The following is a 26,556-nucleotide window of genomic DNA, read 5'->3' on the forward strand; positions in this document are numbered from 1 at the left end:
ATGGAAAAGACTTCACAAACACGGACCAGGTAGGGTAGATCCCATCAGTAAGATAATACCCGCGTTTGTATAAATGGTTGTTCACTTGAAATGGACAATTTGGCGCCGTTCCATTTCGTTGAGCAAGAAATAACGGAGATTGTTGCAGCACGTTGATATCGTTTTGTGAACCCGCTGGCCCACAAAAAGCATGCCAAATCCACAAATCTTGAGACGCTACGGCTTCTAACATAATCGTCGGGTATTGATGATCGCCTCTCATGTATTGTCCACGCAATTCTGTGGGGCACATTCTCCAGACGAAGTGTGTACAATCCAGACTCCCTAACATACCAGGTAGGTGATGCCTATCCTCATGAGCCTGATACAATAGCGCGATGTCGTGGCTCGTTGGTCTACGTAGGAATTCACCGCCATACCTTAAATTAAATAAAAGACATTTCATTAAATTAAAAAAAAAGACATTTCATTAAATTAAAAAAAAAACATTCGAACTAGAAAAAAAAAATAAATTCACCGCCATACCTTTTACAAACCGTCTCGCAGAAATATTCAAGGCACTCACGAGAGGTCCTTTCAGACATATTTAAATACTCGTCCCCCTCGTCTGGTGGGTTACCGGTTGCAAGTTGTTTAATTGCCGAAGTAACCTTTTGCAACGGTGTAAAGCTTTTCTTCATTCTCCCGTCTAAGCCTTCTTGAAACCACTCGTCATACGCTTGCACGTCACTAACAATTTTTAGGAACAACGACTTGGACATACGAAACCTGTGACGAAAAGTATCTTCACTAAATTTTGGATTTTCATCGAAATAATCGGCCATGAGTGTCTCGTGGCCCCCCACACGATCCCGACGGACATATTTTTTTTTACTAGACGATGCCGTGTCTAGTAGCTCCGCTTGTTGGATGAGATTTTGGAAGAAAACTAAGCTACTATCGCTTGACCCGGTATCGTCATCGTCGGGAAAGTCGGGTATGGGAGAAAGAAACGGGAACTTGGAATCCATTTTGTGTTTAAAAGATATAAAAGTTTTAGAGTTTTGGTGTTGGTTTGTTGTGAATGTGGTAAAAAATGGATTAAGATTGGTTAGTATATATATTGTTTTAAAAAAAAAATTGATTTTTTTTTTTTTTTAAAATTTCGACCGTTTGTAAACGGTCAAATCTCGAACATCGTGCATTTCCAAGCGGTAAACCCCCACCCATTTCCAGCCCCGATTCGGGATACCGCGGGGACGGCGGCGGTGTTCCCGATCGGGGAAATCGTTCACCGAGGGCCTCCCCGAATGCGCCCCGTATACCCTTAAAATAAAATTGAGCCGGTGAAGGATCTTAATCAATCAATCAATCAAACAACCCATCAATACAACAATTAAAGTTGAAGCAATCTTGACATTCGCATGAACGCACACCAGGTGTTTGTTAAAAGTCCCAAGTGAAAATTTCACTTAATTTCAACCAATAATCATCTTCAACAAACTCCAACAATGGACTGGAAACAAAGGGTCACCAATCTAAGCAGAGGAGGGGGTTTAATGGTGGCAATTATAGCCCTTTTAGTTGCTACATACTCTGTTTTCACGGTGCTCAAAGATAGGGAAATATCAAATCTTTATAATGATCAACAATCAAGTTCTTGTGAGTTTCCAGCAATCTACAACTTTGGTGACTCAAATTCAGACACAGGGGCTGTATCTGCTGTGTTTGACCCGGTCTTTTCTCCTTATGGGATGACCTATTTTCATAAACCTTCTGGCAGGTTCTCAGATGGGCGTCTAATCATTGATTTCATAGGTAAATATATCCACCAAAGATCACTCCAATTATTGAATTTTAAATCTTTTTGTTAGATATGAAAAGGGTTCTGTTTAGTTTAGAGAAGTGGATCAAATCTTGATGTTTTGGTTGGATTTGGTGTTGACTTTAGAGAGTCAAAGGTCTAAACTTGTTGATGTTTATATTAGATTAATAATTAGAGATATAAGTTGACTGTTGACCTACTGTTTTGTTTCTGATGACTGGGCTGTTTGACAACATCTGAATGGTTAAGTGCTGAACCGGTAAGAGGTCTGAACCATTAAGTGTTGAACGAGTAAGAGGTCTGAACCATTAAGAGTCTGTATAATGCTTAACCGTTTAGAGGCAAATGTCTGACCAATTCAGATTAGAGGTCTTAACCATTCAGACTCTGTATAATGCTTAACCATTCAGAGGCAAATGTCTGAGCCATTCAGACATCTGCTCGTGAAACAAACAATCTGAACCATTAAGTGCTGAATCAGTAAGAGATCTGAATCATTAAGAGACTCATTAAGAGTAAACAAACAGCCCCTGAATCTTGTTTAAGTGAACTAATTGTAAAGTTGTATTTTCAGAACTAACTTGAAAGGTCGAATCTTTTTCGCCTTAAATGCATAGATACGGGCCCGATTTTGGGAAAATTTAATGAGTTGGTTGAAAAAGACTTTTGAGTCATGGTTGAATCTTTTGTTTACTTCAAAGAAGTGAATCAAATCTTCATAAAGAGATTCAAACTTCAAAGGCTTAAAGTTGTTGAAGTTAATAAAAATATATAAGTAACTTCTGTCTTTATGATACTGGTTGATTAACGGTAGGGGTGTTAAACGGGTCGTGTACGTGGGTTCATGGGTCCAACCCGAACCCGAACCCGAGAATTTTACACGAACCCGAAAATCTTATCAGACACATGAACCCGAACACGACAAGAATATTCGCGGGTTGACCCGAACACAACCCGTTTAGCCCGGATTTTTATATTTTATTTTTCACATATTAATATTTTAAATTTAAAACTTTACAACAGAAATATACAAATCTTATGTCAATTTTTGTTTAAGTTATAATCATGGTATAAAATACCCAACCAATTTACCTTATGACAGTTTTTTTTTTCTTTTCTTTTTTTTTTCTGAAAATCTAAAATATAATATTAATGGTTTAAACGGGTCAACTTGTTGGTTTCGACACGAACTCGTTTAGACTAAACCCAAACTCGCGAATTTCGTATTAGGTTTATGTCGGGTTTTCGTGTCATCTCAGAAATTCACACCCCTAATTAATTGGACAAAACTAGTAATCATTCAGCGCCGCTTGGATTGATCCGGAACACTTTTTGTGAAAGCTTTCTAATTTTTATGAGTAATATAATATTTTGAATGAAGTGATTTCGGAGGTTTAATCCATTATAAAAGACACTTTGGGCGACTTTCGAATTTCGCCCCTTTTGAGCCTCATTCCTCTTAAGTTAATCCATTATATGAACCAATATCTGCAGCTGAAAAGTTAGGTTTACCATATCTAAGTGCATATGTGGATTCTATCGGGACAAATTTCCGACACGGTGCTAATTTCGCTGCAAGTGGGGCCACCATTCAGCCTGCGGATGCTTTGATGCTAAACAAGACTTTGAACCCCCTCACTCTCAATGTACAGCTGTCACAGTTTGAACAATTCAAAAGGCGATCTTCTGATTTGTACCTTGAAGGTAGACACATTTTTTGTAATTTTTGGTCGAATGTCGGACCAACTGATGTTTATTCTTGAATTTTATGTGGGTCCTTTTCCGGGTCAGAAAAAAGTAAAAGTAGAGACCGTCTTCCAAGACCTGAGGATTATCCTCGGGCCCTTTACACGTTTGACATTGGACAAAATGATCTTCATGCTGGGCTTACATCGATGAAAGAAGATGAAGTGATCAAATATATTCCCGACATAATTAATGTGTTGTCTTCGACTGTTGAGGTATTTCATTTTCAACCTATACAGATAGGGCTGCAAACGAACCGAACGAACACGTGTTCGTTTGTTAAGGAATATATGTGTTCACGAACTGTTCATGAATACTTACTAAACGAGATTTTACGTTCATGTTCATTTGTGTTCGTTTGTTAATTTTAGGAAACGAACGTTCATGAACACAAACTAATGTTCATGAACACAAATGGAAACAAACAAAGACAAACAAGCGTTCATGAACACAATATATGATAAACTAATACTTGTTAAATATTTTATTTTTAGGAATTTTGAAGTAATTAAATAAAATATACAAACTAAAAACACTAATGAACTATGGAACACAAGCAAACATAAACGAACACGTTACCGGACGTTCACGAACATAAATGAACGAATGCGACCTCTATTCATGTTCGTTCATTTAACTAAACGAACGGAATTTCTTTTCGTGTTCGTTCATTTATTAAACGAACGAACACAAACAAACTTCCCACCGAACAATTCACGAATTGTTCTCGGAACGTTCGGTTCATTTGCAGACCTACATCCAGCTAACCTCTGCATCATGGTTTTAGTCAATTTGGATGTTTCTTTCAAACAAAATGGACTAGTCAGACTCGATGATATTTCTTTACAGAAACTTTATCAAGGAGGCGCAAGAACATTTTGGATTCATAATACGGGCCCAATTGGATGCCTGCCTTTCTTGGTAAAAAATTATCCGCCAGCTCCAGAAAACGTAGACAAAATCGGTTGTGTGGATTCATACAACAAAGTAGCACAAGAATTCAATAAACAACTCAAAGATAGAGTATCAACACTGGGAACACAACTTCAAGAATCATCATTGGTGTACGTTGACGTTTATTCCGTCAAATATTCTCTCATTAGTGAAGCCGACAAGCACGGTAAGCAAATATTTTGATTTTCTCTTTAACATACTTGTTAAATCCTTAAAATTGTGCATAATTTCTGGAGTAAAGTACACAGATGGTCCCTATGGTTGACCAAAATTTTGACTTTGGTCCCTAGCTTTCCAAAAGTACACGGATGGTCCCTGTGTACAAAATGTAAACCACAGGGACCATCCGTGTAATTTTTAAAAGATAGGGACCAAATCCAAAATTTTGGTTAACCACAGGGACCATCCACGTATACCTTACTCTAATTTCTAAGACACACATATACACATATATGTATATAGAGTTAATTACTGTTTTCGTCCCTGTGGTTTGTTAAAAATCACTATTTTAGTCCATTAGTTTAAAAATTGCGATTTCAGTCCCTGTGGTTTCACTTTCGTAACAATTTCAGTCCACCTCGTAACCATTTCAGTCCCTGTACTAACAGAATAAATGGATTGAAATGGTTACGAAAGTGAAACCACATGGACTGAAATGGTTACGAAAGTGAAACCACGGGGACTAAAATCACAATTTTTAAACTAATGGACTAAAATAGTGATTTTTGACAAACCACAGGGACGAAAACAGTAATTAACTCATGTATATATATGTATATTCCGGGGAAATATTGTCCAATGCACCTTTTGCCAACGGTTAATATTTTTGGCGCCTATTGATCTACTCGAATGCTAATCTTTTTGCAGGCTTCACGGATCCTTTAGGGAAATGTTTATGGAAAGATGGGAGCGTTCTTAAAGCTTGCGCCAACCCGTTAGAGTATATTAGTTGGGACGGAGTACATCATACCGAAGCAGCTAACAAATGGGTAGCTGGTCACATTCAAGATGGCGCTGTAAGCACACCCAAGATACCCCTCACCGAAGCTTGTAGGCCCGTTTCCGGTTCCCATAGATAATGTATCAGGAAACTAATGATTCACTAACTTGAAACATTTTTCTTATTTATGGACACTTATGATAAGTGTATTAATTGGGATGGGTTACCTTATACCGAGCAGCTAAGGTTGAACGTAGTGGGGCGGTATAGCCCACCATAGCGCCGCTATGGCGCCGGGCACACCACCCCCCTGGGCGCTATGGCCCAAAAAATTCTCGCGCCGCTATAAATTTTGCGGCGTTGTGCGATGTTTGGTTTAATATTTTGACTTGTTTGGTCCCTGCAAAATGGAAAGGAAGCAGCAATTGGTCCCTGCAAGTCCGCCGGAAAATCGGCCGGAAACCTGCCGGAGAATTGGAGAAGAAGACACAGGCGATTTGATTTTGAAATTTTTTTGGGTTTAACGTATTTGGTCCCTGCATTTTTCAAATATCTAAAATTTGTTTTTAAAACTTGGTTTTTAACATAATTGGTCCCTGCATTTATAAAAACTTATTTTATTTAATGTTTTTTATTTAATGTAATGGTTTTTTAATTTAAAAAAGTTAGAAATTAATTAAAAAAATTGAAAATTAATTAATTGAGTAATGATTACACAGGGGCTTTATGACTACGGCCTCAAATTGCATAACGCCCCATAAAGCCCCTTGCTGACGTGGCATGCCACATGTCGCATAACGCCCCTTTGAGGGCTTTATGACTACACATGGCCTAACAAATGGCGATTCACTAAATTGCCTGATTCATTTATATGCAACAATTTCCTTGTTTATGGATATTTTACAATAATTTTATGTAATATTAATGAACTTTTTTTCACTGTATTAGAACTTTTTGTGTAAGTATCTAAAAATTGCAAAAGAAACAGTGCAACAGATCTAAAAATTCAAAGAAAAAGTATATAACATATACGACTCTGCTGGGGATCGAACCCAGAATCTCTGGTTTCGTAGACCAGCGCCTTATCCATTGGGCCACAGAGTCATTTTTGTTAATAAGTTTTACTTGAAGATTATACCTTTTATCGAAAGAAAATATGCAACCTAAGACTAAAGGGAGTGGGGCATTCTTTTGAGAGGGCGTCTTCCGACACGTCAGATTAGAGGATTTTGGGCAAAAAAAGGGGAGTGGAACAACTTGGCTGGCTAGGGCGTCTTGCGACACGTGGCATTGATTTATTTTGTCTTTTTTTATGTAAAAGATATAAAAAAGTCCTACTTTTTTTTTTATAAAAGTATTGATCAAAGTAAATAAAAACTAATACTTCAACAAAAAAAATTACTTCAACAAAATAAAAAATACATCAACCGAAAAAAAAAATACATCAACAAAAAAAAAAAAATACAATCAACAAAGGTTATATTTTTCTCGAATTTCTTGCTTCATTTGTTTGGCTAAAGCGAGCTCGGCTCCAGAAAGGTTTGTCGTGTCGGTTGTTAATATTTGTAAATCAAGTGTTTTTTGACGACTATCTTTCAGCTTTAGCTTTCGGTCACCGTGTTCTTTTTTTAAGTTGAGCCGTTGTTGGCTCGTTTGCAACAAGCCGTCCAACTTATTGGTGACTTTTTCGAACGTTTCGGTGTAATCGATTCGTACACCGCTAGAAGACGGTTGGGCGGCTTTTTTGGCCCTATCTCGGCCAACCGGCTGTTGTGGTGGTTCAAACGCATAGTCCTCTTCATGTGGCTCTTCCAAATCTTCCTCAATGTCGTTGAGATTTATTTGGCACCGAGCGTCCGACCCTTGACTTTGATTGTCGTTTGAGGATGAGGTTTTTGACCGCTTAGCCGACGGTTGGCTACGAGTTTTAAATGGATCGAAGGCGATGACTATGTGAAATTTCGAACTCTTTCTTAAAACTTGCCAAATAGCAAGATAAGGAAACGCCTTCCGGTGTTCGGCTCGGAATTCATTTTGGGCGTTTGCTTGGAACATCGCATCGTCAGAATCACTTTGGCGCACACTCGAGTTATTTAGGCGAGTGTATATTTGGTTGAAACTTTGAATCAAAGGACGCATTTTACGCCACTTCGAGCCGATACCATCGGCATCACGGTATCCCTCTTGTTGATCTTCCAACTTGAGGAAAACTTTGTAAATACGAGACCAATATGTTTTTTCCTTTTGATAGTTACCTATAAAAAACGAAACAATAGTTAGCATAAAAATAATTATAAGTTATTATAAGACAACTTACTATATCTCGGGTCTTCGGTTATTTCTAGCCAAGCCTTGGACAAGCTCATTTCCTCGTTGGAAGTCCATGGTATCGGTTTGCTTTTCAAGCGTTCTTCACCCGGTGGTTTCCTCTTGTGTGAACGTTTCTTTTTTTGAGGTTCACCAACATTTTCACCGACATGGAACTGGGTCTCCGGAACTTCTTCATCATCTAAATCAACCGCTAGATGGAAAACAAATAAAGTTTAAAAAACATATTCTTTACAAAAAATAAATATAAAATTTATACCATTTTGTTGGCTCTATTTTTCGTATTCAACTTTTGATCACAATTCTTCTGGTTCATCAATTCACACAAACAACATACACTAGTTTGTCGACTACAGAGCGACATCTTCATGATACCCATGGGTTTTCCCAAGCTTTAAAAAAAGGGCGATACTACTTGAGTTTAAAAAACAGCATCCGTTTGTCGACTACAGAGCGACATCTTCCCTAGTTTTGAATTACAGTCATATCCTAGAAACCTCGGATAAGATTGTGGTCTCTTTGGAAGCTGAGGATGCGATTTATATATAGCCGGAGGGCAAAGCGGGGATACAATCGGTGACGGAGACGGAAGCGGAGACAGTGGCATAGACGGAAGCGGAGACAGTGGCATAGCTCTGGGTTCACAGTTCCTTTGACGGGTACTATAGAAAAATGCAACGGTTACACCGACAATAACGCCTGTAAGAACGCCTGTGAGAAAAACCGCGGCATAAGAGAGTAACCTGGAACGATAATCCATGCTTGAATCTTAAGTTTGAAAGATAGAGAAAAAGAAGATATGTGGGATATGTTATATATGTAAGAGATAACTTCTTAAGTTTGAAAGATAGAGAAAAAGATGATATGTGGGATATGTTATATATGTAAGAGATATAATGTAGGAAAGGAAAAGAAGATTTTAATGATGGTAGCAACCTAATTAAATCACAACAACCACACATTAATGGGAAAAACATACAATCTTTCAAAAGAAGATTTTAATGATGTGAAGATGTGAGAGTGGAAGGGAGGGAAGGTGAAGATATGATGATGTCAGTAGGGATGGTGAAGAAATGCATTAAATGGTGAAGATATGAAGTGACAAGCCACCTTAAAAAATGCAGCTACCTTAAAAAAAATGCAGCTACCTGTCCACAACAGTAAACAAGCTATCCAAACAATAAAAAAGTTAACTACTATACCGAACAATGAAAAAATTAAGTAAACAAGCTATCCAAACAATAAAAAATTTTATTTTTATTAAATTGCTTTAATAAAAATGTGACAGAAATTTTATTTTTCTGAATTTTGCCACATTTTCGAAATGTTTGAAAATGGCAGTTAAATGGCAGTTTTGTCCAAAAAATTGGATTAACTGCCATTGGGCAGTTACACCCCAAAAAATCTATTTTTTCGTATTCAACTTTTGATCACAATTCTTCTGGTTCATCAATTCACACAAACAACATACACTAGTTTGTCGACTACAGAGCGACATCTTCATGATACCCATGGGTTTTCCCAAGCTTTAAAAAAAGGGCGATACTACTTGAGTTTAAAAAACAGCATCCGTTTGTCGACTACAGAGCGACATCTTCCCTAGTTTTGAATTACAGTCATATCCTAGAAACATCGGATAAGATTGTGGTCTCTTTGGAAGCTGGGGATGCGATTTATATATAGCCGGAGGGCAAAGCGGGGATACAATCGGTGACGGAGACGGAAGCGGAGACAGTGGCATAGACGGAAGCGGAGACAGTGGCATAGCTCTGGGTTCACAGTTCCTTTGACGAGTACTATAGAAAAATGCAACGGTTACACCGACAATAACGCCTGTAAGAACGCCTGTGAGAAAAACCGCGACATAAGAGAGTAACCTGGAACGATAATCCATGCTTGAATCTTAAGTTTGAAAGATAGAGAAAAAGAAGATATGTGAGATATGTTATATGTTTTGGTCAAAAATCACACAAGGATAATGTCACCAAACTTTATGTAAACGGGGTATGATGCTTGGTTAGCTATGAAAGTAAAGGATCACTTCTGTGATAAAGATACAAAGACACAGTGATTTATACGAGGAAAAAGCCCTTGATCAATGTATGATCTCCGGCATAAAAAACCTCGGGTGATGGCAACTACCGATCACCAATTTCAATATAATAAAAATGTAGTTACAACTTCGGATGATAATGAGCTGAGTACAAGGATCACTGAGTGTCTAAGTGTTGAGAGTTGTGTCGTATGTTGTGTGTGTTCTTCCGAATGAGGAAGATGGGTATTTATACATGTGTAGGTAACTTATTTTAGGTAGATAGACCACTAATCAGCTCATTACCCCTTTAGAAATAAAGATAATCTAGCCTAAATTGCTGCCCTTAGATCAAGCCATGTTTCCATATCCGGCACAACGTTCATCTTCAATTCAGCTCTTGCCATATTTGTAAAAGCGCGTCCCTGGATCATGATATGTAGGGCATATCCTGCTAGATGTTCCTGCAAAATAATATTGTAGTAATCGAAAGTGACCGTTAGTATAAGGATCACCTCAATGTCCCGTGGTCCTGATCCTGAGGTCCGGCTGAGGATCACTGCCTGCCAAAGAAATAAGGATCACTGGTTAGGATCACGTATAAGGATCATTCATAGTAAAAATCCAGCCCTAACAATTGCCCCCAAAATATAAGGAGTTAAATGTAAATAGATGAGTTATATTTTGTTTTGAGCTTATCTCTAACGGACGATTCCGATTTACTAGCCGTTGTACATGGACTAGCCGTTAGGATATTTACGTCACTGATGTGACAATCCCTGCGAATCATCACTATAAATAGGAGATAGGGTTAGGATCATTTTGTATTTAAATTCGAAGTATCTCCCTTTATAATCGTCACCGAAGGCTTGATCAGGTATCATCTTCTTCTTTCTCTTCTTTGCTCTGTTCTTTCTTACTTTTATCCTGTTTTTGTCTCGAACATGCTTCTTCGGAATTCACCGCACAAAGGCTCTAAGAAGGATAGTCCCTTGAAAAGCCAGGGGATTATCAAGGATTCTCCTATGGAGAGGTGCTGTTTTACCGATATCCAGATAGACAAGATTCGCCATTGCTTCCCGGCGAATGTTGTTTTTAAGTCTTTTGATCCTACTGCTTTGAGTGATTTTGTTTCGGACACTTGGGTGGCTTTTCCTGCTACTCCCTTCCTCATTGGGTATTCATATCCTTTTCCGATGTTTACCCAATCTTTCTTTTCTCTTACCGGCATCTCATATATCCAAGCTATGCCGATGATCTGGAGGGTTCTATATACCTTCGAGAGGATCATCGAGCAAGAAGGGATTGATCTGGGGATGGCAGAGCTGGCCGAGCTCTATGATCTTACTACGTTTGGTTCCCACCGGTATCTGCTGAAACGGAAAGCTGGGGAGGATCACCCTATTTTTAAAGTGACCAAGAATGATACCAACTGGAAACGTCGATTCTTCTTTGTTAAGAGGGATTCCATCCCGGATGGGAAGGATCTGCCCAAGGAATGGGCCACTCATGGTAGGATAGAGGATCCTCGAAGGATCACTATCAGTTCTGTCTCATATGATGAGGATCACTGATGTCTTTTCTTTTTTGTCTTTTTATGCAGCTATCTCCGTTGCTCACTTAAGGTTGACCCCTGCTGCCAAAGAGAGAGTGTTAGCTTTCAAGAAGCTTGATCCTGAAGTTCGAAGCTTCCAGATTATTATCCAAGATTCTCAAGAGATATCCTCTGCATCTGTCACAATGTCAAGTAAGTATCCTCATAGAAAATAAGTTTTATGTGAAAGTATTTAATTTAACAAGGGAACTTATCTTGTTTTTGAATTGTGTAGGTGCCGGAAAGTCTGCCAGGTCCGTTAAGTCTGCCTCCAAGTTTGGGATCAGTGACCTTGCCAACGTTACTTCCTCAAAGAAGAAAGCTCCCGCTGCCAGCCCTTCAGTCTCAGCTCCTAAAGCGTCCATTCGGGGCAAGGGAAAAAAGAGGAAAGCTTCTGATGAACTCCAAGGATTCCCTCTCCTTCGTCAGCAATTTCTTGATTATGTGAACGAGGTGAGGATCACTGCCCCTGTTGGTTATCTGTCTCTAGTATCCTTCTTGAGGATCACCTGATTCTGAGCTTGTCTCTTTTTTTTTTGTTGCAGAAACTTGCTGAGATTGAAACTTATCTTGGCCACGTTGAAAATCAGGAGAGCCAGATTGCCGACCTTCAGCAAATGGGTGTATTAAAGGATCTTAGGATAGCGGATCTTGAGAAGGAACTCCAAGCTACCAAAGATGAAGCTGCTCAATGGCTGATTGACATGGATAATGAGAAGCAGGAGATCACCCAAGATGCCAAGGTCTCAGCGGCGATTGCTATGTACAAGATCCAACTTCAAATGGCTGAGGAGGCTCAGGATCCCACCTTTGACAAAAGCTCATGGGACGTTGAAGGTTGGAAGGCAAGGCTGGCGGACTTGGATGATGAGGAAGATGCTGAGGATGTCCCAAGGCTGGAGGGAGGTGGTGCTGGCAAGGATCAAGGTGAAGATGCTGGTGGAGATGGAGCAGCGGAGAAGTAAGCTGCATGATTGGGCGATGATGGATATTTCGAGACTAGGCCGGAGCCCAATTTTTTAGGATTGGTAGTGGTTTTCTGTGGTAGTGGTGTTTGGAACAATTTATGGTCTGTAACTTAAACAATAGTTTCTTAGGGTTAAGGATCCTGGATCCTTTTAGACAATAGGTAGGATTACAAAAGGTGGAGGGATCCTCTGTTTGGGGGATGAAGCCTTTGTGATCCTGCCGCTTTTACTTTCCTGCAAAAATGCTAAGACCGCATAGACAATGGACACCCTTTGCCAACCCGTGTGGACGGGCCACGTTTTGCTGGTAGAAATGTGGGTTGGCAATTTTGACAACTTTTTGAAAGGGTTAATGATCCTTTTGTTAAATAATATAACTTAACTTTTCTGGCTTCTCTTGTGTTGTTATCCTTCAATAATCCTCTTATTTCTTAATTGCTATATTTGTTAAAATAATGAGAGTTGAAAAAGTGTTTGATAAACTTAGGATATGATCCTAGATCAAATATCCTCAAATTGAAATTATTCAAAGTATTTTGGTTCAAGGATCATAGGTTTGGTTGTCAAAGTATAAGGGTTGGTTAGGGTAATGAATAATGAAATTGAAAATAGTTAAGGATCATACCTGAAGATCCACGTTAGGATCCTAACCTTTAATTGGTACAACCATAGGTAAAACTTTAATGGATAATAAGGATCAAGGATCCTTAATCGTTTGACTTCGAAAACCTGAAAAGATGGAATACAACTTGGGACTAAGCCAATATAAAGGATAAGTTAGTAACTGGGGACAAGCCCAAAGGATAACTGAGAATGATCCCAGAGGATCACTGGGGACGAGCCCAAAGGATAACTGGGGATGATCCCGGAGGATCACTGGGGACAAGCCCATAGGACAACTGAGGATGATCCCGGAGGATCACTGGGGACAAGCCCATAGGATAACTGGGGACAAGCCCAAAGGATCGTATGTAAACTGGAGTATGGCCCTTTCTGGCAACTATCCAAACTTAGTGACATGAAAATGTCAAAACCTTAGCTAACGTGAAAACGTTAGAAACCTTAGGAACGGATGTATGGTGCGTCCACCATTATACGTAGGATCCCAAGTATAGCCAGTACGATGAGGTCGCCAGCCCCGAAAGTGGGTACTGATCCCAAAGACGTGAACTATATCAGGATCATCGTGCGCTGCTGGCGGAAACTGGGGATAATCCCAAGGATAACTGGGGTTGTACCCAAGGATCTGTGGTGCTTTTGGTGATCTTTGACAATTTGTTGAAGATACCTGAACTATCATAACTCAAATGGTTTGTGAGTAGAGGATGAAGGATACATGATCCTTATCCTTAGGCAAAAAGTAAGAAAATGCAATAGTTTTAGGATAAGCATATTACCAGAATGAGGATCATCAATGGCACCGGGATCCTTCAAGGATACTCCAATGTAAGGATCACATGCATGAAGGATCCTGTTCACATGAAATATTTCTTTAAGTGAACAGCATTCCATGCTCTTGGCAACAAGTTCCCTTCCATGGTTAGCAGCCTGTATGCCCCCTTTCCTGCTTCGGCTTCAATTAAGTAGGGACCTTCCCATTTTGGTGCTAGCTTCCCGTCAGCAGGATTAATAGTATTTTGAAATGCTTTTCTTAATACCATATCTCCGACTTGGAACTTTCTTATCCTGACATTTTTGTTGTAGGCACCAGCCATTCTTTGTTGGTAGCTTGCCATCCTTATTCTGGCTAGATCCCTGATTTCCTCAATAGTATCCAAATCCTGAGCTAGAGTTGCAGCATTTTCTTCAGGATCACGAGCACTTGTTCTAGCAGTTGGGATCACCATTTCTGTTGGGATCACTGCTTCTGCCCCAAATACTAAAGAGAAAGGTGTTTGACCAGTGGCGTTTTTGGGAGTTGTCCTATCAGCCCATAGCACATAAGGCAATTCTTCTGCCCATTTCCCTTTCTTGGATCCTAGCTTTTTCTTCAGATTGTTGATGATGATCTTATTGGATGATTCTGCTTGACCATTGGCTTGTGGATGAACTGGTGTTGATGTTATCATCTTGATTCCCCAACTGTCACAAAAGTTAGTGGTTCTCCTTCCAATGAATTGAGAACCATTATCACATATAATTTCAGAGGGGATGCCAAATCTGGTTATAATGTTTCTTTTGATAAAGGATATAACTTCCTTCTCTCTGACTTGAGCAAAGGCTTCAGCTTCTATCCACTTGGAAAAATAGTCAGTCATGGCAAGCATAAATACTTTTCCACCAGGTGCTTTAGGAAGCTTGCCAACTATATCCATTCCCCATCTCATGAATGGCCAAGAGGATGGTATGGGGTGTAGTAATTCAGCTGGTTGGTGAAGGATATTGCTATGTCTTTGGCAAGGATCACATTTCTTAGCATACTCTATAGCATCCCTTTTCATGGTTGGCCAGTAGTATCCTGTTCTAAGGATCCTTGAGAATAATGCCCTGCCCCCAGTGTGGTTTCCACAATCTCCTTCATGGAAATCCTTCAACACCTCTTCAATTTCAGGATCCTCGATACATCTCAAATATGGTCCTGCAAGAGATCGCTTATATAATACATTATTCAGAATTGTGAATTGAGATACCTTAATCCTGAAAGCTCTAGGATTTTCTCCCATCGGGATCTCCCCGTGTTGCAAATATCCCATGATCGGTGAGATCCATGATCCTGAATTAGGTTGGGCTTCTTCACTAGGGATCATTGCAGTATCCTCTTCTATTTCCATGGCCACCTGTTTTTCAATAGCAGGAGCCAGGATATGGATGATAGGGATACTTATATCCTCTGGAATCTTCAAGGATGATCCTAGGTTGGCCAATGCATCAGCTTCCGTGTTATCCTCCCTTGGTACCTGTGTTAAGCTAAAAGAAACAAAAGAGAGTGCCAATTCTTTGACTATCTCTAAATATTTGGTTAGTTTTTCACCTTTAACAGCATAGGATCCATTAAAGTGATTGGCAATTAATAATGAATCTACATATACTTCGAGATACTTTACCCCCATATCCTTAGCAATTTGTAAGCCAGCAATTAAGGCTTCATACTCAGCCTCATTGTTAGTTGCCTGGAACTCACAAGCTATGGAGTGGGGTATTATGTCCCCCTGTGGCGATTTTAGTAGGATCCCAAGCCCTGTGCCTTTGATATTTGAGGATCCGTCGGTGTGTAGTATCCAAGGATCCTTGGTCTCATCCAGCTGCTGGACCTCCAATTCTGCTTCCTTTTGTAGATCACTACTGAAATCAGCCACAAAGTCAGCTAGTGCTTGAGATTTAATGGCTGTTCTTGGTTCGTATCTTATATCGTGGGCACTAAGCTTCACTGCCCACTTAGCCATTCTCCCTGACATATCCGGTTTCCTGAGGACATTCTTAATTGGAAAATTAGTTTTAACAACAATAGTATGGATTTCAAAATAATGCCTTAACTTAGTGGATGCCATGATTAATGCAAGGATAAGTTTTTCGAGGTGTGAGTACCTGGATTCGGCATCAAGTAGACTTTTACTTACATAGTAGATAGGATATTGTGTACCTTCGTGATCCTTAACAAGGACAGCACTTACAGCGGTTGAGGATACCGCCAGATATAAGGATAACACATCTCCTTTTTCCGGTTTTGCTAATGCTGGTGCTGAGGACATATACTTTTTTAGGGCTTGTAAAGCATTTTCATGCTTCTCAGTCCATTCGAACTTCTTATTCTTCCTTAGGATATCGTAGAATTCTTTGCACTTTTCTGAGGATTTCGATATGAACCTGTTCAAAGCTGCTATCCTGCCTGTTAGTCTTTGAACATCCTTGGCATTGGCAGGAGATTTGATATTTATTAATGCTTTGATTTGTTCCGGGCTTGCTTCAATGCCCCTCTGGGTTACCATGTATCCTAAGAACTTTCCTGCCTTAACACCAAAATGGCATTTTGAAGGATTAAGTTTCATGTTATAATTATCAAGGATATCGAATGCTTCTTCCAAGTCCCTTAGGTGATCCTCTGCTTTCTTTGACTTGACCACCATATCATCTATGTACACCTCCATAGTTTTTCCAATTTGATCCTTGAACATCATATTTACCAGCCTTTGATATGTTGCACCTGCATTTCTTAGTCCAAAAGGCATGGCAATATAACAATATAAACCGGTTGGGGTCATAAAGGCTGTATCCTCTTGGTCAGATGGTTCCATCTGGATTTGTTGGAATCCAGATGATGCATCCATAAAGGTTAACAGTTCATGCCCCGCTGTTGCATCCACCATGGAGTCAATGTGGGGTAATGGGAAAGGATCCTTGGGACATGCCTTATTCAAATCAGTGAAATCGACACATACCCTCCACTTTCCGTTTTTCTTTTGGACAACAACCACATTGGCTAACCATTTAGGATATTTTACCTCTCTGATCATACCTGCTCGAAGTAGTTTCTCTACTTCTTCTTGGATAATGGCATTCCTTTCTGGTGCAAACTTCCTCCTTTTTTGATGGATTGGTTTGATAGACCTGTCAATGCCAAGTTTGTGAGTAATAATATCCTTAGATATACCTGTCATATCTTCATGTTTCCAAGCAAAGGTGGATTTTCTTCTTTTGAGGAAGGATATTAAGTCTTCTTTCATTTGGCCAAGGATCCCTGATCCGATATAGATTTTTGATTCAGGATCACTAGGATCCAAGAAGATTTCGTCCACATCTTGTTCCCTTGCCTCCAAGATATTCCTCGGAGGATACTGTAATTGCTATTGCTCCCTTGGCTTCGAGGTTGGCTTCATGGATGAGGTATAACAATCCTTAGCCTCCTGCTGATCACTGTCGATCTTGATTATCCCCCATGGGCTAGGGAGCTTCACACATTGATGGTAGGTAGATGGAACCGCTTTCATGTCATGTATCCAAGGCCTGCCAAGGATAACGTTGCAACAAGACAAACAGTCAATAACACAAAATTTTTGGTAATTATGTAATCCTTCTACGTAGATTGGGAGTTTGATGTCCCCCAGAGTTTTCTTCGTTTCTCCACTAAATCCTACAAGCACGGAGGATCTTGGTGTGATGTCTGATTCTGGGATACCCATTTTCTTCAGTACATCAAGCTGGATAATGTTTACTGAGCTTCCTCCATCGATAAGGATCCTGCGGACAAAATGGTTAGAAATAAAGAGAGTAATAACTAAACTATCATGATGAGGATCCTGGATGTTAATGCGATCATCCTCATCAAAGGTTATCGTTTTCCCTTCTGAAACACTTGATGTTCTAATAGGCCTTTCTCCATTGTCCATTTTTGATTCCTTTGCATGTCTTTTGGCCGCTGAAAAGGATGTACCACAAATGTCTGATCCTCCGGATATGAAGTTGATCACTTGTGCATTTGCCGGAGGTGCTGGGGCTTTTTCGGGGATCCTTTCGGGATCCTGGGTCCTTTGCTTTTTTCTCCCCAGCAATTCTTTTAGATGCCCCTTGCTTAGCAGGTATCCAATTTCCTTTCTTAAGGCTATGCAATCTTCAGTCAGATGGCCGAAATCCTCATGGTATGCACACCATTTGGACTTGTCTTTAGTCCCGGATGGTTTATCATTCTTCCTGGGCCACCTAGCCTTTTCACCTAGATTCTGCATTGCAAGGATTAGTTCATGATTATCAACGGAAAAACAATATTCTGAGATTGGAGGATATTCTTCATCATCCTCCTCTTGGTCGACAGCCTGCACATTCTTGTTCTCGTTTCTATGGTAGGATTTGAACTTGTTGCTTTTGAAGGAGGATCCTTGATTATCTTGTTTTGAGGATCCTACTTGTCTCTCCTGGATCCTCTTGTCATCCTCTAGCCGGATAAACCTGAGTGCTCGAGTTCTTACTTCATCTAAATTCCTGCAAGGTGTCATAACAAGATCATCATAGAATAATGAATCCTTAAGTAGTCCCATTTTGAAGGCTTCAACAGCCGTAGCCATATCTAAGTTGGGAATATCCAAGGATTCTTTACTAAATTTAGTTATATAATCCCTTAATGATTCATTATTATTTTGAGTTATCCTGTACAAATCACTAGTTAATTTTTCAAATTTTCTACTACAAGAGAATTGGTTATTGAATAAATTAACTAAATTAGCAAATGAAGTAATAGAGTAAGGGGGAAGACTTAGCAGCCACTTAAGAGCTGATCCAGTTAGAGTGGATCCAAATCCTTTACATAGGCATGCTTCCTTTAACTTTTCTGGGATAGGATTGATTTCCATCCTTTCCCTGTATTGTGCTATATGCTCCTCTGGATCCGTTGTGCCATCATACAGCTTCATGGTAGGGATATGGAACCTTTTGGGCACCTCTGCATCACAAATTGGTGGTGCAAAGCGTGATACCTTGTGGCTTCCATCTGCAATCTCTGGGATAGGCTTGACTACCCCTGGAACACTTGAGATCATGTCCTTTAGTTTCTGTAATTCCCTGGCCATAGCGTGATTGGTACCTGTATCCTGCATGAATCCATGGTTAGTGGTAGGATAATTATTTAAAGTGTTACCTCCCATTGGGTTCAAGTTAGGGAATCCGTATTGCTGGGATTCTGGAACAACGGAGGGACCAGTGGAAGCAATGGTCTGCATTGGAATGAAGTCCCCTTGATGGACATCTAGACTCCCTGCTTGCAAACTTTTTAGGGATCCTGGCATCTGTAAGGATCCTGGTATCTGGGATGATCCTGGAACGAAGGAGGATCCTTGAACCTGGGATGATCCTGGAACAAAGGAGGATCCTGGGCCCTGGAACGATCCTGGAATAAAGTAGGATCCTTGAAACTGCTGTGCCCCCGGATAGGCTTCCGGATTCATGAAGGATCCCACATACTGAGGATAGGATCCTGCTGGCTGAAAATACGAGCCCGATGTCCGAGTCATTGCTGCTGACTTGAGATGTAATCCTCTCGTCTCCCCTGTGATCTGTACGTCTGGGATCCCTGATGGCTGAGAGGTGACCATTGGAGTCTCAAAACTCAAGGATTTTGGCATCAGTGGGGAATGATCCTCTGCCGCTTTCTTTTGTCTTTTGAGATCTCCAATCTCCCTGAGGATCCTGTCATTAGTTTCATCCTGCCGCTGCATACGATCCTTCATCTGCAAAATTAAAGCAAACACATCACTAGTACTGGGAGTAGAAGAATTCATAGCAGAGGAAGATGGAGGTTTAGAGAAAGAAGGGGTTGGTCTCTTCTCAGCATTTCTCTGGGATCCTGCCGGTGGAGGAGGTAGAGTGGTTTGTGCTGAGGTGACTGCAGACATCGCCGTGGAGGTGGTCTTCAATGATGAAGCCATGTAACTCTTTGAAATGATTTCGAACAAAAGATTTTCTTTATGAATGAAGCACCAATTGCCCCACGGTGGGCGCCAAACTGTTTTGGTCAAAAATCACACAAGGATAATGTCACCAAACTTTATGTAAACGGGGTATGATGCTTGGTTAGCTATGAAAGTAAAGGATCACTTCTGTGATAAAGATACAAAGACACAGTGATTTATACGAGGAAAAAGCCCTTGATCAATGTATGATCTCCGGCATAAAAAACCTCGGGTGATGGCAACTACCGATCACCAATTTCAATATAATAAAAATGTAGTTACAACTTCGGATGATAATGAGCTGAGTACAAGGATCACTGAGTGTCTAAGTGTTGAGAGTTGTGTCGTATGTTGTGTGTGTTCTTCCGAATGAGGAAGATGGGTATTTATACATGTGTAGGTAACTTATTTTAGGTAGATAGACCACTAATCAGCTCATTACCCCTTTAGAAATAAAGATAATCTAGCCTAAATTGCTGCCCTTAGATCAAGCCATGTTTCCATATCCGGCACAACGTTCATCTTCAATTCAGCTCTTGCCATATTTGTAAAAGCGCGTCCCTGGATCATGATATGTAGGGCATATCCTGCTAGATGTTCCTGCAAAATAATATTGTAGTAATCGAAAGTGACCGTTAGTATAAGGATCACCTCAATGTCCCGTGGTCCTGATCCTGAGGTCCGGCTGAGGATCACTGCCTGCCAAAGAAATAAGGATCACTGGTTAGGATCACGTATAAGGATCATTCATAGTAAAAATCCAGCCCTAACATTATATATGTAAGAGATAACTTCTTAAGTTTGAAAGATAGAGAAAAAGATGATATGTGGGATATGTTATATATGTAAGAGATATAATGCAGGAAAGGAAAAGAAGATTTTAATGATGGTAGCAACCTAATTAAATCACAACAACCACACATTAATGGGAAAAACATACAATCTTTCAAAAAAAAGATTTTAATGATGTGAAGATGTGAGAGTGGAAGAGAGGGAAGGTGAGGATATGAAGATGTCAGTAGGGATGGTGAAGAAAAAATGCATTAAATGGTGAAGATATGAAGTGACAAGCCACCTTAAAAAATGCAGCTACCTTAAAAAAAATGCAGCTACCTGTCCACAACAGTAAACAAGCTATCCAAACAATAAAAAAGTTAACTACTATACCGAAGAATGAAAAAATTAAGTAAACAAGCTATCCAAACAATAAAAAATTTTATTTTTATTAAATTGCTTTAATAAAAATGTGACAGAAATTTTATTTTTCTGAATTTTGCCACATTTTCGAAATGTTTGAAAATGGCAGTTAAATGGCAGTTTTGTCCAAAAAATTGGATTAACTGCCATTGGGCAGTTACACTCCTAAAACTCGATTTTCGTATTCAACTTTTGATCACAATTCTTCTGGTTCATCAATTCACACAAACAACATACACTAGTTTGTCGACTACAGAGCGACATCTTCATGATACCCATGGGTTTTCCCAAGCTTTAAAAAAAGGGCGATACTACTTGAGTTTAAAAAACAGCATCCGTTTGTCGACTACAGAGCGACATCTTCCCTAGTTTTGAATTACAGTCATATCCTAGAAACCTCGGATAAGATTGTGGTCTCTTTGGAAGCTGGGGATGCGATTTATATATAGCCGGAGGGCAAAGCGGGGATACAATCGGTGACGGAGACGGAAGCGGAGACAGTGGCATAGACGGAAGCGGAGACAGTGGCATAGCTCTGGGTTCACAGTTCCTTTGACGGGTACTATAGAAAAATGCAACGGTTACACCGACAATAACGCCTGTAAGAACGCCTGTGAGAAAAACCGCGACATAAGAGAGTAACCTGGAACGATAATCCATGCTTGAATCTTAAGTTTGAAAGATAGAGTAAAAGAAGATATGTGGGATATGTTATATATGTAAGAGATAACTTCTTAAGTTTGAAAGATAGAGAAAAAGATGATATGTGGATATGTTATATATGTAAGAGATATAATGCAGGAAAGGAAAAGAAGATTTTAATGATGGTAGCAACCTAATTAAATCACAACAACCACACATTAATGGGAAAAACATACAATCTTTCAAAAGAAGATTTTAATGATGTGAAGATGTGAGAGTGGAAGGGAGGGAAGGTGAAGATATGAAGATGTCAGTAGGGATGGTGAATAAATGCATTAAATGGTGAAGATATGAAGTGACAAGCCACCTTAAAAATGCAGCTACCTTAAAAAAAATGCAGCTACCTGTCCACAACAGTAAACAAGCTATCCAAACAATAAAAAAGTTAACTACTATACCGAACAATGAAAAAATTAAGTAAACAAGCTATCCAAACAATAAAAAATTTTATTTTTATTAAATTGCTTTAATAAAAATGTAACAGAAATTTTATTTTTCTGAATTTTGCCACATTTTCGAAATGTTTGAAAATGGCAGTTAAATGGCAGTTTTGTCCAAAAAATTGGATTAAATGCCATTGGGCAGTTACACCCCAAAAACTCTATTTTCGTATTCAACTTTTGATCACAATTCTTCTGGTTCATCAATTCACACAAACAACATACACTAGTTTGTCGACTACAGAGCGACATCTTCATGATACCCATGGGTTTTCCCAAGCTTTAAAAAAAGGGCGATACTACTTGAGTTTAAAAAACAGCATACGTTTGTCGACTACAGAGCGACATCTTCCCTAGTTTTGAATTACAGTCATATCCTAGAAACATCGAATAAGATTGTGGTCTCTTTGGAACCTGGGGATGCGATTTATATATAGCCGGAGGGCAAAGCGGGGATACAATCGGTGACGGAGACGGAAGCGGAGACAGTGGCATAGACGGAAGCGGAGACAGTGGCATAGCTCTGGGTTCACAGTTCCTTTGACGGGTACTATAGAAAAATGCAACGGTTACACCGACAATAACGCCTGTAAGAACGCCTGTGAGAAAAACCACGACATAAGAGAGTAACCTGGAACGATAATCAATGCTTGAATCTTAAGTTTGAAAGATAGAGAAAAAGAAGATATGTGAGATATGTTATATATGTAAGAGATAACTTCTTAAGTTTGAAAGATAGAGAAAAAGATGATATGTGGGATATGTTATATATGTAAGAGATATAATGCAGGAAAGGAAAAGAAGATTTTAATGATGGTAGCAACCTAATTAAATCACAACAACCACACATTAATGGGAAAAACATACAATCTTTCAAAAGAAGATTTTAATGATGTGAGAGTGGAAGGGAGGGAAGGTGAAGATATGAAGATGTCAGTAGGGATGGTGAAGAAATGCATTAAATGGTGAAGATATGAAGTGACAAGCCACCTTAAAAAATGCAGCTATCTTAAAAAAATGCAGCTACCTGTCCACAACAGTAAACAAGCTATCCAAACAATAAAAAAGTTAACTACTATACCGAACAATGAAAAAATTAAGTAAACAAGCTATCCAAACAATAAAAAATTTATTTTTATTAAATTGCTTTAATAAAAATGTGACAGAAATTTTATTTTTCTGAATTTTGCCACATTTTCGAAATGTTTGAAAATGGTAGTTAAATGGCAGTTTTGTCCAAAAAATTGGATTAACTGCCATTGGGCAGTTACACCCCAAAAACTCGATTTTCGTATTCAACTTTTGATCACAATTCTTCTGGTTCATCAATTCACACAAACAACATACACTAGTTTGTCGACTACAGAGCGACATCTTCATGATACCCATGGGTTTTCCCAAGCTTTAAAAAAAGGGAGATACTACTTGAGTTTAAAAAACAGCATCCGTTTGTCGACTACAGAGCGACATCTTCCCTAGTTTTGAATTATAGTCATATCCTAGAAACCTCGGATAAGATTGTGGTCTCTTTGGAAGCTGGGGATGCGATTTATATATAGCCGGAGGGCAAAGCGGGGATACAATCGGTGACGGAGACGGAAGCGGAGACAGTGGCATAGACGGAAGCGGAGACAGTGGCATAGCTCTGGGTTCACAGTTCCTTTGACGGGTACTATAGGAAAATGCAACGGTTACACCGACAATAACGCCTGTAAGAACGCCCGTGAGAAAAACCGCGACATAAGAGAGTAACCTGGAACGATAATCCATGCTTGAATCTTAAGTTTGAAAGATAGAGAAAAAGAAGATATGTGGGATATGTTATATATGTAATAGATAACTTATTAAGTTTGAAAGATAGAGAAAAAGATGATATGTGGGATATGTTATATATGTAAGAGATATAATGCAGGAAAGGAAAAGAAGATTTTATTGATGGTAGCAACCTAATTAAATCACAACAACCACACATTAATGGGAAAAACATACAATCTTTCAAAAGAAGATTTTAATGATGTGAAGATGTGAGAGTGGAAGGGAGGGAAGGTGAAGATATGAAGATGTCAGTAGGGATGGTGAAGAAATGCATTAAATGGTGAAGATATGAAGTGACAAGCCACCTTAAAAAATGCAGCTACCTTAAAAAAAAATGCAGCTACCTGTCCACAACAGTAAACACGCTATCCAAACAATAAAAAAGTTAACTACTATACCGAACAATGAAAAAATTAAGTAAACAAGCTATCCAAACAATAAAAAATTTTATTTTTATTAAATTGCTTTAATAAAAATGTGACAGAAATTTTATTTTTCTGAATTTTGCCACATTTTCGAAATGTTTGAAAATGGCAGTTAAATGGCAGTTTTGTCCAAAAAATTGGATTAACTGCCATTGGGCAGTTACACCCCAAAAACTCTATTTTCGTATTCAACTTTTGATCACAATTCTTCTGGTTCATCAATTCACACAAACAACATACACTAGTTCAATTTCTCGAAATCAGATTTGTATCCGATTGAATTATTCGGGTGAACCACCAAAATAATTTGATCTGAGAGTGATTACACGCCTCTCTGATCGTCCGGTTTCTGAAAATTCCCCAACAAAGATCAAATTAGTTTTTGTGAAGATGGCAAGCGGATCGATGAAGGATATGATAATCAAGGAGAACAAACTGGAGAAGTTCGAAGGTGTGGACTTCCGAAGATGGTAGAAGAAGATGCATTTTCTTCTGAGTTCGTTGAAGGTTGTGTACGTGTTGACTACTCCAATTCCGGAGATACAGGAGGAGGGAAATCTGGAGCAAATCAGGAAGAGGTCAAAGTAGGAGAACGACAATTATATCTGTCTTGGCCACATCCTGAACGGTATGTCTGATCCCTTATTTGATGTTTATCAAAATGTTGAAACTGCAAAGTTACTGTGGGATACGTTGGAAGCCAAATACATGGCAGAAGATTCTTCTAGTATGAAGTTTCTTGTCAGTAATTTCAATAATTACAAAATGGTTGATGAACGGCCTGTGATGGAACAATATCATGAATTGCTACAAATTCTGGGGCAGTTTGCCCAACATGATATGAAGATGGATGAATCCATCTCTGTTTCGAGTATCATTGACAAGTTACCTCCTTCCTGGAGAGATGTTAAACACAATCTGAAACATCAGAAAGGAGAGTTAACTTTGGTTGAACTTGGAAGCCACTTCAGAATTGAAGAAGGTTTGAGAGCACAGGAAAATGCGTTGGTCAATGATGAAAAGAAACGGGCTGGATCAAGTTCTGTGAACATGGTTGAAACGGGTGAATCATCCAAAGGAAACAGTAAGTTCAAAGGGAAACGCAAGTTTCAAGGAAACAACAATTCGGGTTCAAACAAAAAGCCGAATTACCCTTGCTGTAAGTGTGGTAAGTGTTGGGGCTGGATTTTACTATAAATGATCCTTATACGTGATCCTGACCAGTGATCCTTGTTTCTTTGGCAGATAGTGATCCTCAGCCAGACTTCAGGATCAGGATCATGGGACGATATGGTGATCCTTACACTAACAGTCACTTCCACTTGTTACAAAATTGTTTTGCAGGAACACCTAGCAGGATATGCCCTACACATCATGATCCAGGGACGCGTTTTCACAAATATGGCAAGAGCTAAATTGGAGATAGACGTTGTACCGGATATGGAAACTTAGCTTGATTAATGGGCAGCAATTTAGGCTAGATTATCTTTATTTCTAAAGGGGTAATGAGCTGATTAGTGGTCTATCTACCTAAAATAAGTTACCTACACATGTATAAATACCCATCTTCCTCATTCGGAAGAACACACACAACATACGACACAACTCTCGAACACTTAGACACTCAGTGATCCTTGTACTCAGCTCATTATCATCCGAAGTTGTAACTACGTTTTTATTATATTGAAGTTGGTGATCGGTAGTTGCCATCACCCGAGGTTTTTTATGCCGGAGATCATACATTGATCAAGGGCTTTTTCCTCGTATAAATCATTGTGTCTTTTCATCTTTATCACAGAAGTGATCCTTTACTTTCATAGCTAACCAAGCATCATACCCCGTTTACATAAAGTTTGGTTACATTATCCTTGTGTGATTTTTGACCAAAACAGTTTGGCGCCCACCGTGGGGCAATTGGTGCTTCATTCATAAAGAAAATCTTTTGTTCGAAATCATTTCAAAGAGTTACATGGCTTCATCATTGAAGAACACCTCCACGGCGATGTCTGCAGTCACCTCAGCACAAACCACTCTACCTCCTCCACCGGCAGGATCCCAGAGAAATGCTGAGAAGAGACCAACCCCTTCTTTCTCTAAACCTCCATCTTCTTCTGCTATGAATTCCTCTACTCCCAGTACTAGTGAAGTGTTTGCTTTAATTTTGCAGATGAAGGATCGTATGCAGCGGCAGGATGAAACTAATGACAGGATCCTCAGGGAGATTGGAGATCTCAA

General features: G+C 39.4%; 1 protein-coding gene and 1 non-coding gene across 2 annotated transcripts; one reads left to right on the top strand and one right to left on the bottom strand.

Annotated features, from left to right (window-relative positions):
• The first annotated feature begins 1,143 nt into the window (after positions 1–1,143).
• Positions 1,144–5,675, top strand: LOC110871659 (GDSL esterase/lipase At5g14450). The gene is made up of 5 exons (XM_022120376.2): positions 1,144–1,797; positions 3,299–3,508; positions 3,596–3,765; positions 4,400–4,670; positions 5,372–5,675. The coding sequence occupies exons 1-5, from the start codon at positions 1,491–1,493 to the stop codon at positions 5,581–5,583; spliced, it is 1,170 nt and encodes a 389-aa protein (XP_021976068.1). The 5' UTR covers positions 1,144–1,490; the 3' UTR covers positions 5,584–5,675.
• Positions 5,676–6,475: 800 nt separating this feature from the next.
• On the bottom strand, positions 6,476–6,548 carry TRNAR-ACG. The gene has a single exon. It is a non-coding gene; the product is annotated as a tRNA-Arg (tRNA).
• Positions 6,549–26,556: the final 20,008 nt, after the last annotated feature.

Source organism: Helianthus annuus, chromosome 8 (assembly GCF_002127325.2).
Source record: "Helianthus annuus cultivar XRQ/B chromosome 8, HanXRQr2.0-SUNRISE, whole genome shotgun sequence".
Taxonomy (NCBI): domain Eukaryota; kingdom Viridiplantae; phylum Streptophyta; class Magnoliopsida; order Asterales; family Asteraceae; genus Helianthus; species Helianthus annuus.

What these genes read in the sequence shown, in the direction of transcription:
- LOC110871659 (XM_022120376.2), top strand. Translation starts at nt 1,491, where the DNA reads ATGGACTGGAAACAAAGGGTCACCAATCTAAGCAGAGGAGGGGGTTTA. An exon ending in TCTAATCATTGATTTCATAG is followed by an intron (nt 1,798 to 3,298) that starts GTAAATATATCC and finishes CAATATCTGCAG; the next exon opens with CTGAAAAGTTAGGTTTACCA. An exon ending in TGTTGTCTTCGACTGTTGAG is followed by an intron (nt 3,766 to 4,399) that starts GTATTTCATTTT and finishes ATTTCTTTACAG; the next exon opens with AAACTTTATCAAGGAGGCGC.